Below are 16,474 nucleotides of genomic sequence, written 5' to 3'. Positions count from 1 at the left end.
CCTGTACAAACTTCTTCCCATCTTTTTCCAGTGGTAATAGTAATAATCTGTTGCTGTGTCTTTGTTTCTCCAGACGATTTTGCAGAGGAGGAGGAGGTGCAGTCCTTCGGCTACAAGAGGTTTGGTAAGTGGCAACAGGTCTTTCAGCTCGCTATTGTGTAGTGCTTAGGGTGAGTCAAACACTTGCTATGAAAACCCCTTGCTGGCAGCATCAACACATACAGGTACAGTCTCATTATCCACTTCAGTCTAATACCTGCCCAAAGAAAGGTGTGATTTTTAGACTTAGTTTATTTTCCTGGCAAACATAACACTTCAGAAATAACCCTGATCAGAAACAAGAAGTGGTTGGTTTCATTATTTGGTCATTAGCATTATGAAGACGAAGCCCAAACCTGAACAGAAATGAATGTGCTGGCTGTAGCAAAGGGTCCACACCTCTTACATGTCCTTTACCCAGCTGAGCTTTCCTTCGGCCCACAGACTGATGTGCAGCAGGGTTTGTAGGTGTTCCTGAGAGCGGTGGCGTGGGACCGCCTGTAGACTCAGAGAAGTTGTACTGCCAGCTGAGCCAGGACATATGCTGTGCACTCCTCTCAAAAAAGAAGTAGAAGTATATGGTATGAATACATTCTGATGTAAAAAATTATTAAAAATGAGGTTGGTCACTTTCTTTCCTTTTTCCACTTTCTTTCCTTTTTTTGACGTTTGTTCATTGAAAATGGCCTTCTCGTGTGAGGAAGGCAATGCCATGTATCTCTGCACAGGGATCAGCAGCCTTTGGGCTTTTTTCAAGGCTCTTGCGCTCTCTTTACCTTGGGGAATGTTTCAGTCTCTGCAGCTGACAGCTTCTCCCAGGGCAGGCTGACTCCTATCCCTACAGCCATGGGGAGGTGACATGGTGGTCTCTGAGCTTCCACAGCACCAACTCTGTGTTGGAGCAGCAAAAGGGGCTCATCATCCAAGCTGCTGGCTGCCTTTTCAACTGTAAGCCATCAGGATAAAAGTTCACCTTATTTGTTCTCTCTTGGGAAAGTGACTGCAACAAGAGTCACTTTCAACATCCCCACTTGGCAAACGGATAGGAAAGGCAGGCTGAAAATAAAAAATAAGTCAACAATTCCCTCCACCCCAAAAGGATCAGGGGGAGGCAGCATAAGGAGATGTGGTGTTTGGGAGGTGGGGATCACATTCGCATGACCTCTTCTACCCCCTGAACTACTCCACTGCTCCCTGCTGTTGAGCTTTATTTTGGATAGGTCAGCCAACCACAGAGCCAGCATCTGTGGCTTGGAAAGTCCTGCCATAAGGCTGCACACAGGGTTTTTTCCTACTCCTTTTTTTTTTTTTTTTCCAGATTAGGCCCTGGAATAGCAAAAAAGAAAAAAAGTCTTGAGAAATGGGAAGAAATGTTAACTGTTCATTTCTGTCACCTCCAGCTGAGTAAAAAATATTAGGATTTATTAACACCTATAAAAACAGCTTCCCTCTGTGTTGCCCACTACCTAGCTATCCCTGGTCAGCGTGCTCTTGCAGTGAACTGTGAAAGGTTTTAGCAAGGAGCAGGTACCCCACTATCCTTACTATCCCAATAGTAAGTGCACTGTTGTGGCATGATGAGATTTTTGGGCGTTAACTTGCTTTGATTTCTTTCTCTCTCCTGGGTAATGTGGCACTACCAATATGAGTTATTTCTCCTCTTAGAAATGCAGGGTTTATCTGAGCATTTCCAGAAATGCTCATGCTGTTGCACTTGGTGGGGTGACAGGGAGGGAGGAGAGGGACAGCAGTCTGGCAGTGGCAGAAGGAGGAGATTTCACCACAAAAGGAAGAGACAGAGTAGTTCCACCCTTAGGAAACAAATGTAATCACCTTCTCCTTCATGAAAACGTCGCGGTGGTCAGGGAGGTGTCCCAGATGTCTGCAGTATAGTAGAAGAGCCTCAACTAAAGGGGGAATAGGGTCCTGAAGCCATAGCATTGGCACTGATTAGAGTTGTGTAATTTAGTGTTCTGATCCAAGAAGCCTTCTTTGTCCATACTATTTTTGAGCCCAAACTTCCTCCCATACCCCCTTCTGCATCTTTCCCAGAATCATGGGGCAGCACAGGGAGGAGCTTGGCTGACCTGGTTTCCATACATCCCTGCACCAGGATGCATGCTGTTTGCCTGCAAGTGCTTACGCTTTTGTGGTCCCTAAAAGGGTTATTTCCCCTCCCTCAGAAAACCTGACTCAGTGCATTCCCATTTCTACAGTCCCTGCTGCATTTCCAGGCAGTCTCTGAGCAACCTCTGGAGGGGTTGGGAGCCACGTGCCTTCAGCAACGCTGGCTGCTTTACCTGGCACCAGGCTCCTCCATTCAGGAAGGCGACATGCATGTTTTCTAAAAACTCAAAATTCACTGGCCAGCTGGGTTGGCATTTCCAGTGAAGCACCAGAGGCTACTCTTGGAGCCGAAATGCAGCCAAGTAGTTCAGCCTCCTGCCTGACCAGTAGGAAATGTTATGCCTGCTGTCCCAACTGGTGTTCCCTCTTGTCCCTGCATCCTCACTGGTAAGAGAAGGCAATATGGGGGAAGCCCAAGGCAAGAACCAAGTTTTATACAGACCCCTGATAAAAGGTCATTCTGAAAGGAGTCCTGTCCTGTCTGCTGGCTGTTGCTGTAGAAACCCCAGTGCTCTTCATGTACAGCCTGCTGGAGTGGGCAGTGATAAAAGCAGCAGTAGGTTTTTTGTTTCAGGAGCCATGGTGTAAGAGCAGTTGTGTTAATATATTGTGACTGGAGTAGCCCCTGTATGCCCTGTTGACGTGGGACATGGTAGGAGGACCATGACTCAAGTGCCTTTGACTCCATCATTTGGAAGTGTGAGGCCTTGTTTGGAGCAAAACGTGCTCTGAGGGGAGATGGCTAAAGCACAACTGGTTTGTAGAAAACATGGCTTGTGGTGAGTCACTTCTGGCAGCTGGCAACATGTGTTGGTCAGCACTTGGCAGGCAAAGCCTTGACCAAACTGCTTTCCTAGAGTTCATCTGAAGAGTTTATTATTAGCTCCCTTGTTGCTGGAGCCTGTAGTTTGGTTCAAGGAAGGAAGAGATCTGCAGAGGGAGGGAGGGAGAAAGGCATTGTCCAGCAATTCTTGTTTTGGGGAAGAAGCTTTTGAAAAGAGGACTGAATACACAGTGTCCTGCACCACTTCCTCTTTTTCTGAATCTTTCTATCCCTCATCCTCCTCACATAAGTTAATTTCTGAGAATTTATCATGCTACTTGATTTTGTAGTCAGCAGAACATTAACTGTTCATCTTAAGCCAAAGATACTAAGCATAACACGCTAACATTAAATAACAATGAATAGAGACGCAGACAACTCCAAGATGCTAGGAAAATACACACCAGCATTTTTTCTTTTTTGAGCTTGGGACAAATTTGCTGCAGGGGTTCAGGGAGGTTGAGGAAAGTGCTCTTTCCAGCTGACTGATGCTGTTTACTTCTTCTCAATGGATGCTACAGATGTGCAGGGGTGCTGCCAGAAGTGCAATGCTCAGCTGCAATGCCTCCAGATTGCTGCAGTGAGAAAGCACGTGAGGAAGAGTGTTTCTTATCACCGTTACTTCACCATCAGTCACTGCTCAGGCTGCTTTGAAGTTATCTGCTCTAGATAACAAGCTATGCCTCTCCACTGGTTTTTCTCTACCAGATTGCCACCAATGTTAACTCTTTTGTCAATCAGTGTCATTGGTTTGCACCACCCCATGCACACCCCGCTCTGGGAAAGAAAGAATGAGGAAAGGGCAAAGCTTGCTTTTCAATCTTGCGCATTTTTGGGATGCTAAATCTCAGACTTAAATGTTCAGACTAGTTTCTAGATGGTAGATAGCAGGATGAAATCTCTACAGTGGGGTTTTGACTCTTTCCTATGAGATTTGGGCTCCAGAATTAGCCACAGGCAAGGGAATTGAAGGGAACTAATGGACTCTGAGGCAGCAGATTTGGTCTTCCTAACTTGTGGCATTCACAGGTAATAGATGTAGAGATCATTGTGAATTTTGTTTCTTTATGTTAATGTTTTAGAACTTAAAACCTGCACTTTACTGAATATTTAATGAAGAAATTTCAATGCGAAGTTATTCATTGCATAGTTTGAAGCTACAGTACAATATGGAACAGCTGAAAGCAAAGGGGATGGTCTTTGAACTGTTGCAAAGCACATGTGTAAAGTTTTAGAAAATGGACTTTGAAGAAATGAGCTGAAAGCCCTGCTGATGAAGAGAAACCTTCCAAGGAAAAAAAGATAAGACTAGTACACTACAGATTAGTAGAAGACTAAACAGCTTGTGTAGGATAATTACCCTTTGCCCTTGGCAAACACAGTCAGAATTGGAGACTGTAAGCCTGTCCTCCATAGTAGGACCCATCTTGGTCACCCCCACACTCTAGACTGTGAGTCTGCATCCTCCCTGCTTTCACCTTCCCACTCCCCTGCCACAGGGCTGGGCCATGGGTAGGGGACAGTCCCTCGTGTCCCTGGGAGTCTCTGGTGCACACTAAGGCACCAGTCCTCCAGTCTTCCCCACACCCTGTATATCAACAGCTGACAGGGAAGGAGGGATAAAAATTACTTGCGGTCCCCCTCAAGTAAGGTAGGTACTTTTTTAGGTGTCTTCCATAGGGTATGCAAGAGATGACTGGGTCAGGATGTCCCTTCTGTGCGGTTATGACAATCTAGCTCCTGAGCGTCATTCCAGGTATAAGAATTAAATCTAGAAATTTCTGGACCAGAAATGGATGAATCATCCTGCCATGCAGTAATGAAATTTGCTATACTAAAAAGAGGTGAGGGGAAAATAACCTCTGGTTTAAAAACATATTTGGAAAATATTCTTTTTTTCCCCAATGAATGTCTTGGAAGCAGCTGAACTAGATTCATTTAATAACTGTTTTCTCACTATATATTATAATATAATATACAGTAAGAAGCCATATATTATTTCTCCACCTTTGCTAGGATACAACTGGGGAGTTTTGGGAGTGTAACAATTGATAAAAGCCTTATGAATGGTTTACAGAAAAAAAAATGAAAACGGAGATAGAAAACTTTTTCAGAAAAAGGTTTAAAAAATACAGTTTTGTTCTGACTATAAATAACAGGTCAAACATGGTCATGGTAAGCAAAACTCATGGGTTGGAATTTTGTGATAGTTCAGGAATAGCATTTATTCATTAACACTGCACAGACAGAACAATTTTAGTCCTTATCTCTAGATAAATCCAGGCCATTGTTCACATCTATAATAACATGCACAAAAAAAATGTCTGGCATCAGTCTGGTGGTGTGCTATATCCACACAAACCTTAAGCCCCTAACAAAAAAAAATAAATTCTAAGCTTTAGGAATTTGTCAACTTTTCTTTATGGTTTTTAAACGACCAGTGAGGGATTTCAGGTGCCACAAGCCACATCCCTCCCTGGGCATTCTTTCACATGTATGCCTGCAGCGTGTAATCATATGGCTTAATAAAAAGTCACAGGGTCACCGATACTCACAAAGCCAGAGGAAAGTCAGGCATGTTGGTTCCAGTTCACTGATCTGGCCTTATTTATCAGATGAGGATTTTGCCTGCGTGCATCCTGGGGTAATTAAATCCCCACTGAATGGCGGTGCCTGTGTGGCTGTTCATTTTAGGCTGAGAAATTTCATTTAGAGCTGCCCTTTTACTTGCCATGGCCAGTAAAGTGAAAGGGGGCCAAGCCTGCCCTCTCCTGGGGTGAGCCCTGAGCAGTGGAGAGAGCCCAGCGCCCTCGGGGGTCCTGGGTCTGTGCTGGGGCTTCAGCCTCATGCATCAGGGGCTGCATGTGGAGGGACTGCCTATGTAAGGGTTTCTTTGCCTTTTATTTCTTTTCCAGTACATACTCAGAGTACTGGGGCAGTTGGCATGGAATTGAAGTCTCGATAAATAAATAAACGCTGACGTGTGTGCAGTATTGCCATTGCAGAGGAACATCAAGGTGCTCGCAAGCTGTCAAAGTGCCAGCATCCCACCAGCGTGTCCCTCCTCTGCCAGTAGCTGCTGTCTCTTGAGATGTAAAAGGCAGGGGTGATAAATGGATTATTGCTGTTAGATCCAAACCATGAATTTAAAACCACCAATCTTCCTAAAGATGGAAAATAGTTGGTGCACCCTGATAAATCCATCCATGTCAGGCAGTAATAGCAAGATCCAAAAAGTTATCAGATCTGTGTGTGCTGTGCTGACTTACTCAGGAGCTGTAAGAGCCGTTCAGGTCTATGGGTTTGGAGCTGCCCCTCTCCAACCTGTCCTGCTGTGCCTGGCTAAAGGCACTTCTCCTTCTAATCCAAACCCATAAAGAGGCCTCTTAGCAATGCTGTGGGGACTAAAGTCATTCCAGCTGTGTACTGTTATGTAGGCAATCTATTTTCTCTTAGTTACGGGTTTTTTTCTATCTAGTACAATTAAAATTCTTGACATGTTTCTTCATATATTGCATTTGCATGCTTGGAGCAATACCTGTTTGATGAATCTCTGTTTTTTACAGAGGTGCGTTGAAAGGCAGTGTGGTCACTGTTATGTGTGAATTTTGCTCTCTATTTTTCATTAGAGCTATAAAATAGGTGTGTGGGCTGAACAGCACACTATTTAAGAATGGAATGAAAAACATTGGCTACACTGTAAGCAACACCTGGGGATTTTGTATTTATTTCGCTGTAAACTAGCTGGACAAATAATGATGTTTGGTAACATCAGCTTGCTGCCAAAACACCTAGGCTGTATTATGGGCTGTTCAACTTCATAACTTCATTACCCATGAAATTAATGTCTTGGAAGGAAACTAAACATTGTATTTTCAGCACTTGGTACCATTATGTTCCCATGCAAAGGAGTAACACAGGAAAACTGTGGGAGAAATGAACATTTTGGGTAAAAAACCATCACAAGAAGGAAGAAAAAAATAGTTGGAAATACCTGTTAATGGACTCCCTCGGCGTGGCTGTGGGTTTGTAGCACACACCAGCATTACTCCTGAACTCCTCTTAAGTTTTATGCAAAATACAAGTCTGCATCTGTAGCCAGATGCTATTGTACTCTACTCTTTACTGCATGCTGTTAACTGTAAGTTTGCAAGTGCTCAAATGTGTCTAATTGATCTTTGGCTTTTCTGTGCCTACTTCAGAGTCATTCCCCATCAGAAAGCCACTGCGCTGTGCTTACTGGCAGCAACACAGACACACTGGTGTCTCAGAAGAAAGGGGGTGCTATTTTCCCTTGAGGATATTTAACAACATGCGCAAATAAAACACATACCTATCAGGTGCTGCTTACATTCGTACCCTAGATTCCTTTCATTTCTTGGGAATTTCCTCAAAATGTCCCAGAGCTCTAACACCCTTGTTAAGTGACATGGCAGAGGTGACATCCCTGTACTTGATTCTACAGGGCACTGAGCCCTTTGCAAATGCTCCTCAGCATCCCATCAGGCCCACAAACGTGCCATCTGCATGAAGCAGTGCTGCCATTAATTTTTCAGCAATTTATGAACAAGTATGCTAACAGTGAAGAGCTGTGTGTTTTAATTAGCAGCTATCAAGACAAGTAGTTGGTACAAGTTAACTTGACAGACATGTTGATAGATACATGCACTACCTCACACAATAAGCCCCTCGCTGTCAGATCAGGAAGCCTTTCTGCCTTGGGCTTGCTCAAAAGCCCCAGTAGTCATTCCTGCTTGCTACAGTTAAAGGAGCAGCTCTGTCTCCTGCTGTTCACTTCAGCAGCGTCCCAAGGAAGGGGAAAGGTCGGGTGGTTAGTACAGCATTTTGTCTACTGAACTCTCAGAAGCATTAGAACAAAAGTGCCATGATGTTTTGACATAAGATGTCGTTTAATATTACATCAAGCTTCCCTGCCTCTGTGTGGCTGGCTCCTGGTTTCCCACAATCCCAGGGGAGCCACTGCGAGGAAGGTGTGAATCCTCACCAGCTTGGCTCAGACCCAAACCCAGAGCTGGACCTAGACCTGGACCCAGACCCAGCGGTCCCTTCTGTCCTCCACCATCACACTCAGCAGCCCTGAGCCCAGCCAGTGTCCTGGGACAGGTGATACCACAGATGCAGTGTCAACAACATCACATTGTTGTACTTGGCAAATTTCTTGATGATTTTCAGAGAGAAAATTTTACATCTGAAGATTGACTTCCATATGAACTCTGAATATAGGGCTTAGTGTGGGAGTCATTTCATCTACTTTTAGGGAGCCTAGACGTCTACCTCTTTAAAGACACCCATCCTTAGCAATGAGAGGCTAATGCTAAGTGAAGGGGCTTCCATACTGAGCAAGACCATCACATTCGTGGTCATTTTGAGTTACTACATAGAGATCTGCAACTCCAGATCTCTGTATTATGTCCTATATAAATTCTGGGGAAAGCATATAAATGTTTGAAGAAGCCTGTGAGAGAGAACAGTAATGGGGATAGCGCAAATAAGGAATCTATGAGTATTTAAGGCTGGTTTTGTCTGTTGCAGACACTAACAAGGAACAGTATGTTGCTTTGCTACGTCAAAACCAGTTCAAGCTCCACTGTGCTGCAGTACAACAGATTAGCCAAAGGAAAGCTGGAATAAAATTTTATCCAGTCTCAGTTAACCTTCTGCATATGGGTAAACCTAAGTGAATCATCCAAGAGCCAAGAAATTTCTGTTTGTGCTGTTTCAGCCAGGGTTAAGTGAGTGGGCTGAGATTCCAGAAAGTGGAGAGGGGTCGGGAGGGAGACGTGAGCAGGAAGGAGTCTTGCTCAGTGCCCAGAGCCGGCACAGACAAGTGTTGTGCAATGGGTGCATGGAGAGATTTGTGTCCTGCAGATACTCTTCAGCTCAATCAGGAATGCATCTGGAAGATTCACACAGCGAGAGAGAGAGATATCGATGCCTTAAATAAATAAAACGTGAATGTGTTTTTTTGTGGTTCATCTTGTGACTCTTAATGGAGGCAGCTGGAGGTTTTGTAGGAGATGGAGTGGAAGACCCAGGGATCCACTTCTCTTCAACCCAGCTAAGGCTTGTAAGGAGATTGTGTGTTAAAAGTCTTGTGCAGACATTCAGGACTAGTGTAACAGGACTTCATAGTATCTTTTCTGACAACCATTTCATAATGCTATGAAGATGCAAGGCAGATCAGTTTTCTTTTAAGGAAGTCTGGGCACTAGGGTCTGCTTAACAGGGTTCCGGTGCATATCTTTAAAAGCCTGAAATTTTATAAGTTTGGAAAATGCTTATTGATTTGCTTTATGTAACAGGTGTCTGTGTGCTTGTTACCAAGGTCTTGGCTAGGAACATGGAAAATTCTACTGAGTTTTATATTTTGATTTAGCCCGGGAATGGGCATGGATGCTTTTACTTGCAAGGCTTGTTAAGGTCAACATACCTACATTCGGTAATGCTCAATGGCAGAAAAAAATACTTGCCTTTTACGTTTTGCGAAGATGTTAAAGTATGATTTCAGACCATCTGTGTATGTAGTGGCAACTGGTAACTGAAAGATTCCTTACATACATTTCTGCTTTATCATATAGTGGAGGACAATCTGGTTACAAAAAATAATAATACATAGAGCCAAGGGATATTTTTCTTCCTTCCTCCCTTCTCCCTAGAAGTTAATTGCTTCAGGTGAAAATACTGCATATAATGTGCTACACAACTGATGATTTAATTTTAAATCTGACCTGTAAGACTCAAGTTTGGAGTGGGAGAGGTCTTATCCTTAATTAATAATTTGAACGGTCTGAAGCCAGAATAATCCGAACACCCACTGTCAAGGTTTCAACATAACATCTGTGCACAGCTAAATTCACTTGTCCCCAGAAGTTATTGCATGTCACTGCTTGTGTGCGCAGATGTTTATAATTAAACCTAAGTGCTCCATTTCATATGAATACATCCAATCTGGATTTGGGTCAGTATGTTGGACTACCTAACAGCACGACTTCAAATATACAAACATCAGACTCATGAACTAGATTGCATGTAGGTTCCATCTGGAAATTTGTGCTCCAAATGCATTCCTGTGCATATTGTTCCCCAGGTCTGGAAAGCCAAAAATATGAAAGGTGATTCTTGTCCTTAGCCGGTTCCAAGTCCCCAGTCACAAGTCCTCTTGCTACCTCAAACAGGACAGCTAATCATTGCTCCATTACTTGTCTCCTTAAGAAAATAGGTTTCTTCTTGATTAATGATACTACATGTTTAACCTCTTTTACAAATTTATAAAAATTACCATATGCATATTTCCATGTTATGCAAAATTTCTTTGCGAAGTGCCCTGCAGAAAGCAGCAAAGGCAAAGATTGGAGAACACGCAGCCAGACTCAGTTTTAAGGGGAAGCAAACAAACCAAAATCCGGTTCTTCTGCTCATTGCAGAGGAGCTGAAAAAGCTTTTCAAAATATTGAAAACTTTAAAACTGGTGCCTTTTTAACTAGTTGGTCAAGGTTAGCTAAAATTAGGAGAAAACTTTGAGGTGTCAAAGTAATGAGTTTGGTGTGTGCAAGGGTCTGTATCAGCTGAAATACCACAGGAGGGAGGAGGAATAGTAGGCATGTCTTTGTCGTCTCTCTCTTGGGATCATTCTTGTCATCAAACAGAACTGAAGTAAAGATCATTTTTCAGACACCCGTAATTCAACCCCTCTTTGCTCCATCCCTGCTGGTCCTGGATCAGACATGTCCTTTCTGCAGGGCCCAAAACAGTGTGTGAAGCCACATCTATGGAAGATCCTTCTGCTTTGTGTGCTGTTCACATTTCAAGTTTTCATTCATCAAGGTGCAGAAAACAACATGCTTTGTGGAGATGTTGGTCTGTGGTGCCGTAAGGGAACCCTATGTTCTTCTTTTTCTTTTCAAGAGGTAGCAGGAGCAAAGCAGAGATGGGTCCTGTCTTTCTTCTGTTTAGCTGGAAGTCTGTCCCTTATCCCCCCCATTCCCTCTGCCCGTATGGGTTAGGTCTGGAGTAGTCCAGCAGAAGGCAAAAAACACATCTCGGCCTCAGGCTCAGTACTGAGCCCACCAAGAGGAAGCAGCAGGGAAATCTGGTAGCTGCAGGAAATGCCTGCCACTGTCAGAGGGCGATCAGCACCCTGTAAACCCCATGAACTTCACAGCTCGCCTCTTGCTTCAGCAAACCTTGACTCTGGGCCAGGAACAGATGAAGAGACAGCATGATTTTTAACCCCTTTGCCCAGCGTGTTACCGCCATGCCTGCTGACACACAGGATGGGAGGGGGTTGGCTGGGGCCCACCTTTACAGCAATAGCCACATCTGCTCCTCTGCTGCAGCTCTGCATCCCAACTCCTGAGAAACTCATAGTCTTGGCAAGCTGCTTTGTGAAATACAGCGTGGTGGAGCTGGTTTTAGTCTCAGCTGTCTATGCAAGAGGTTACTGTGAGTAGTTCTGTGCTTTAATAAAGAAAAATGGAGCTGTGTTCTCCACAACAAGCCCTTTTTATTACACTTGGTTTGAATAGCAATTGAGCCTCTAATAATGTCTCCAATGGAAAGAAGACCCCTTGTGAAAGCCTTTCATTTACTGCACAGAGAATGAATTTTCACATGCGTGAAACCAGATTACCAAAAAAACCCTGCAAAATAACCAAAAGAGCTACCAAGAATATGTATATGTCCAGTGGGTGTTCAAGGTGGACTAGAAGAGATTAAGTGGAAGTGTCTTTGTAAAAGGAAGCAGAAGAGCTGACTATGAAATTAAAAAACATCTTACGTCAAAGGAACACTTACACCACTGCAGTCCTCTTCATTTTGAGCTTGCTGATTGTGCTGATGTGGCACTATAATTATTTTATTTTATTTTTCTCCCTTCTGGGAGGTTTCTAAAGCAGTATTTTAGAAAGAAAAATAAATAATGTCTAATGTCTTTTCAGTTGTTCTTCTGGGAAGACTTGTGGTGAGTTAAAAGAAAATACTCAGTGAAGCTGTGAATGGGAGACATTTCCAGGGTGGGTGTGTTTTGAGGTTTGTTTGGGTTTTTATAATATGTCTTTTTTTTTTTTAATAGTTTTCATGTGCTTTTAATATAGTGGAAACTGAATTAAGAAACTCCTCCTTATTCCACCAGTTACGGGAGCATTGTAGGGTGATGTGTTATAGGACTATCACCACCTTTGCTGATGGGCCCTTTGGACAGTTCTGCTGAAAGGAAGCCATGATCCCACTCCAGTCCTGCAACCTTCACTCGGGCAAATTCCCAGCAAGGATTTTTTGGCAGGCACTTGTCTCTCCTTTTGCTATCGGATTTGTATATGAAACGGATTTGTAACCTCTAAGTGGCCGTATTTCACCTTTTGAGATTGCTATTTCCAGAACATCAGAGTTCCCAGTGGGGACCAAGGATAGTGCTGTGCTCATTAGGGTCTCATGAGGAATGTCCTCTTTTCCCCAAACACCTTCAGTTTGGAGATCGTGTAGCTTGCTCCCCTGCTCCCCCATGCTGAGCAGCACTTCATGTCACAGGTAGGACTTGTTCCTAAAGCATTCTGCTGCTAACTGAAAAACCAACACCTAAAAGCAAATCAGTACTTGGGGGAATCGGTGATGTATTCACACAACTTCCTTCGAGCTATTTTAAACAAAATACTCAAGGTCCTGCAGAGCTGATCTGTTTTATGAAAGACATCCCCTCTCTGATGGATTACATTGCATTAACTCAGCCGCCAAAGCTAAGCTGTCGAGGGCACAACTGTTTTTTGGTGCTCGAGTTAGTAAAGCTGCATGAGGTCAGCCAGGGTTTTCCTCCTGCCCCGTGCTGGAAGTGCAGTGCTAAGAGCAGCAAAACATGGCGAGCCAGACTGCAAGGTGACAGAGACACTCTGCGGCTGTGGGGAGGCTTGATCCCTGGCCTCAGCGTGGCAAAACCACCCAGAACTGGCAGGAAACAATGGGGAGGGGGTCGTCCCAAAGGTTAGCTGAGGGACTCGTCGTGACAGTTTGGTTACTATTATTTGGACGCTGTTCAGCAGGGTTCATGTTTCCAAGCCCATTCATAGAAAGCGATGTAAAACCCTTCGGACTGCTCCAACTGGCGCCTTTCGGGGCCGTCCCTGCGCTGCCTTGAATTGCTTTTATTTTTATGTAGCAGGCTTGACTTCATCAGAGTGGAGCATGCCACACGGTGCGTTTCAGGACAGGGTTAAAACCATCTGCAGTCTGGAAACCGGCAGCGTCCCTGGAGAGGGTGTTAAACCCAGGGAGTGCTGATCTGTTTCCTGCCTTTGTTATGATTTCTGCCTTGTAACCCAATCTCGCCCTCGAACCAGCCTGAGCCAGGCCCAGCTGTGTCAGCAGGGCACAGACCGCCACTGCCGCCGCTCACATCGGCACGACCAGCCACCAAAATCCCAGCAGAGGCTTTATTGATTTACAGGTTAAGCCGTGACGGGTCTGCCCCAAAATCAAGTGGGTGCTCACTGCCTTTGCCTGCATGCTTGGGCAAGCAGAGCAGAGAGGAGGAGAGCGGATGGTGAAGCGGGTGCTTACCCATCAGCTGCAGTTCTGTGCCTGTCTAGAAGGGATATACAGGGCTATAAACATAACTCATTGCTTTTTATATGGGTCTCAACACGGCCCTTTAGGAAAATCCCATAGAAAATGAGTATAGCATTTAAGACTCTGGGTCAGGACTCTTTTTCTGTGTTACCTTTTAGAAGGCTTAATGTTCTTAAAGGAAAAAGAGCATTAACCACATTCTTTTGCACATTTTTAGCACAGCACAGTCCGTGTATTCTTGCAAATGTGAACGAATAAAATGACATGTGGTGTGGTGAGAGCAGGAAGGGAGAGCTGTGCCATGACTGGGCGGTGCTCGCTCTTGGCACAGCCCCATGGTGTTTCATCTCCCACCCTCAGAGACACCCAGGCCCTCCATGTGCATCAGTTACCTGACTCCAAGAAGGGTCACCGTCACCCTGAACCCAATCGCTGTTTGATACTGAAGGTAAACCAGTGCCCCAGGCTTGCTTCCCTTCCCCAGGAGTGACAGCCCAGTGAAGGGGAGCACTGCAAGGAAAAGCCCGGCATGGGGTGATGCACAGCAAGAAAAGCTCTTCTCAGTTTGTTTGTTTTCTCCTCTTTCTTACAAGACTGATTGGAGCTGGCCCTGCCATCTGATCCACTTTTGATCTTTTTCTAGCATGGCCTCTGTGTTTTTTAAAGTATTTCACTGCCAGAACTGACCACTACTAAGAGAGAAAAAGCAGTCAGCGAACTTCCCCATTTCAAAATACACTGGTTTATAGCTTTGCAGATTACATTGCTTGTTTTTCAACCAACTCATGAGAATGTTGCCAGCAGATTTCCAGTAAACTAGATATTTAAGTCAAAGCGGCTTCTTTGAAATATTTGAACAGTGGCATGGGGAGGGTTTTGGTGAACAATGGGGTGGACAGGAGGACAATCTGTAATTTATCTGCAGCTCTGCCTGGTCCACAAGAGATACCCACAGCAGACCATCATTCTCTTCAGGTTATGGTTTGTTACGAGGATTTTGGATTTTCCATGCTTATTTCCCAGGCCTTAAAATACTGATTACTCATATCAGCTGTAGTACAGTAGGCAAAGAAATGTTTTTTTCTGGGATTTCTTGCTTCAGGCTCTTTTATAAATTCACGGGAGCTGTCTGTAACATCATTTTCTCATGATAATTTTAAATGGCTTTTAAAAATCTGAGGAGAGCGGAGAATTTTCTGACCATTTCTCACAAATTACATTCCTAGGTCACAGACAAATCCGCTATAAATAGGTACAACTTCACTGATTAAAGCAGCATTGTCTCTGCCAGTGTTGAAGTGTGAAACGACTATATTTGTGTCATCCCACTGTTGGAAGGCAGGGAATTAAATGATACTCGTGCAGCCAGCTGAAAGGCCTAAATAAGTACGTTGCTTTAAATCACAGTAAGACTCATCATTTATTTGCACTGTATTTACTGAGCTCTCGGTGAACAGAACTGGTTTTCCTCCGTAATTGCATTTGCCGTGCCATCCATTAACACATGTCAGAGGAGCTTGTGGTGCCTTCTGCAGAAACTAAGGCAGAAACTAAGTATGTTTTAAGATCTTAAATACCTTGTGTATCTGTACCTGGGCATTTTAATTTTGCACCCTTTATTTTGTTCTACATATTGTAAAAATGAGGATAGTTTACATTATTATGATATTGTATCTAGTAAGTCACATAGGGTCCTCTCTCCCCACCCCCTAGTTCAAGAACACAATATAAATTCATAAGCAAGAGTTTTCTAAAACCTGAATAGCATCAAAGTATTATTGCATCTCACTGTGAATGTTTTAAATTTTTGGAATAGTAGTTAATCTTAACATGGAGTTTTGCATCAGGTCAGTATGGGATCTATAAAGATAACATTTTGTTCAGTACTGGATCTTCTTGACAAGCAATAGTATTAAAAGAGTCTGTTTCCCTTTACTTACCTAATAAGTTGGTATTTACTGCAAGCTGATTTGAGATGGAGGTTCCTATATTCTCACTGTTGTATTATTCATTTTTAATGAATAAGAGATGTTGAATGTGGTGCTAGATGACTGGATGAGAAAAGGGCTAACAGTTAAACTTGGTTTTATGATATTTTATCTTTCAAAACTATATCCATCTCCATCTATATTTGATAATATGTATTTCCCACTCTATGTTTGTGATATTTTCTTAGCTGGATAACTCAGAGTTTGCCACCTTGTAGCTCTGTTACTCAACTATCTTTATTTCTTGCTGTGTATTGAGGAATATTAGTTACTTCTTGTTATGCCACAACTGACTTGCAAATATACACCAAAGGAAAAATAGCAAGAACTAGGCTTATCTTACTTCCTCTGTTTTGCTCAAAAAAAGCATCAATATTCACTCCGCTCCCTTGAGGCAGTCCTCTGTCCTCATCTTCATTTTAGAAAAATGTTTGTTACTGCTTTTATGTAACTGGCCCACCAGGCCATGTGCATGTCCCTGCTCAGTAGATGAGCTGCTGCAGCCATGTTCACGCTCCCACCTGAGCAGTAGCACTCCTCTTGCTCGGCAAGGCTGGGCTGCCAAGCACCATGCGGTGCACCTGGGGTTTTGTTCGTAAGATTACTTGGAATGCTGCCCAAAATGCATAGCTAAAAACTGAGGAGTTGAGCAAAACAGCCTTGCTTTTAAGATGAAATGTGGTCATGAATATCACCAGCCTCTCTGAATCATAAGCTCATATCCATTCCCTCGATGGCATTTCCATTGCAAGCAGAGGGAGTGCGCTGTGAAGAGACAAAGCACCTGCTTTGTCTCCTGTGCTGCTCGTTGCAGGATCACTGTGGTCTGGGCTAATCAGAACCGACAGCAATTATGAGTAATTGAGGTAGTCTTTCTAGCTCAGTGATTTCCCTGTAGCTTTTAATAGGAAGAAATCAG

General features: G+C 43.7%; 1 protein-coding gene across 1 annotated transcript in view; it reads left to right on the top strand.

The window, feature by feature from the left end:
* The window catches only part of COLEC12 (collectin subfamily member 12), a 106,112-nt gene that overhangs the window by 11,994 nt on the left and 77,644 nt on the right, over positions 1-16,474 (top strand). Inside the window, exon 2 of the mRNA XM_074821170.1 lies at positions 74-124. Within this exon, the coding sequence (XP_074677271.1) occupies positions 74-124 (51 nt within the window). The remainder of the gene's footprint in view (positions 1-73; positions 125-16,474) is intronic.

Source organism: Strix aluco, chromosome 1 (genome assembly GCF_031877795.1).
Source record: "Strix aluco isolate bStrAlu1 chromosome 1, bStrAlu1.hap1, whole genome shotgun sequence".
NCBI classification, from domain to species: domain Eukaryota; kingdom Metazoa; phylum Chordata; class Aves; order Strigiformes; family Strigidae; genus Strix; species Strix aluco.
The sequence above is the reverse complement of the archived record's forward strand: the minus strand, read 5'-3'. Positions and strand labels throughout refer to the sequence as shown.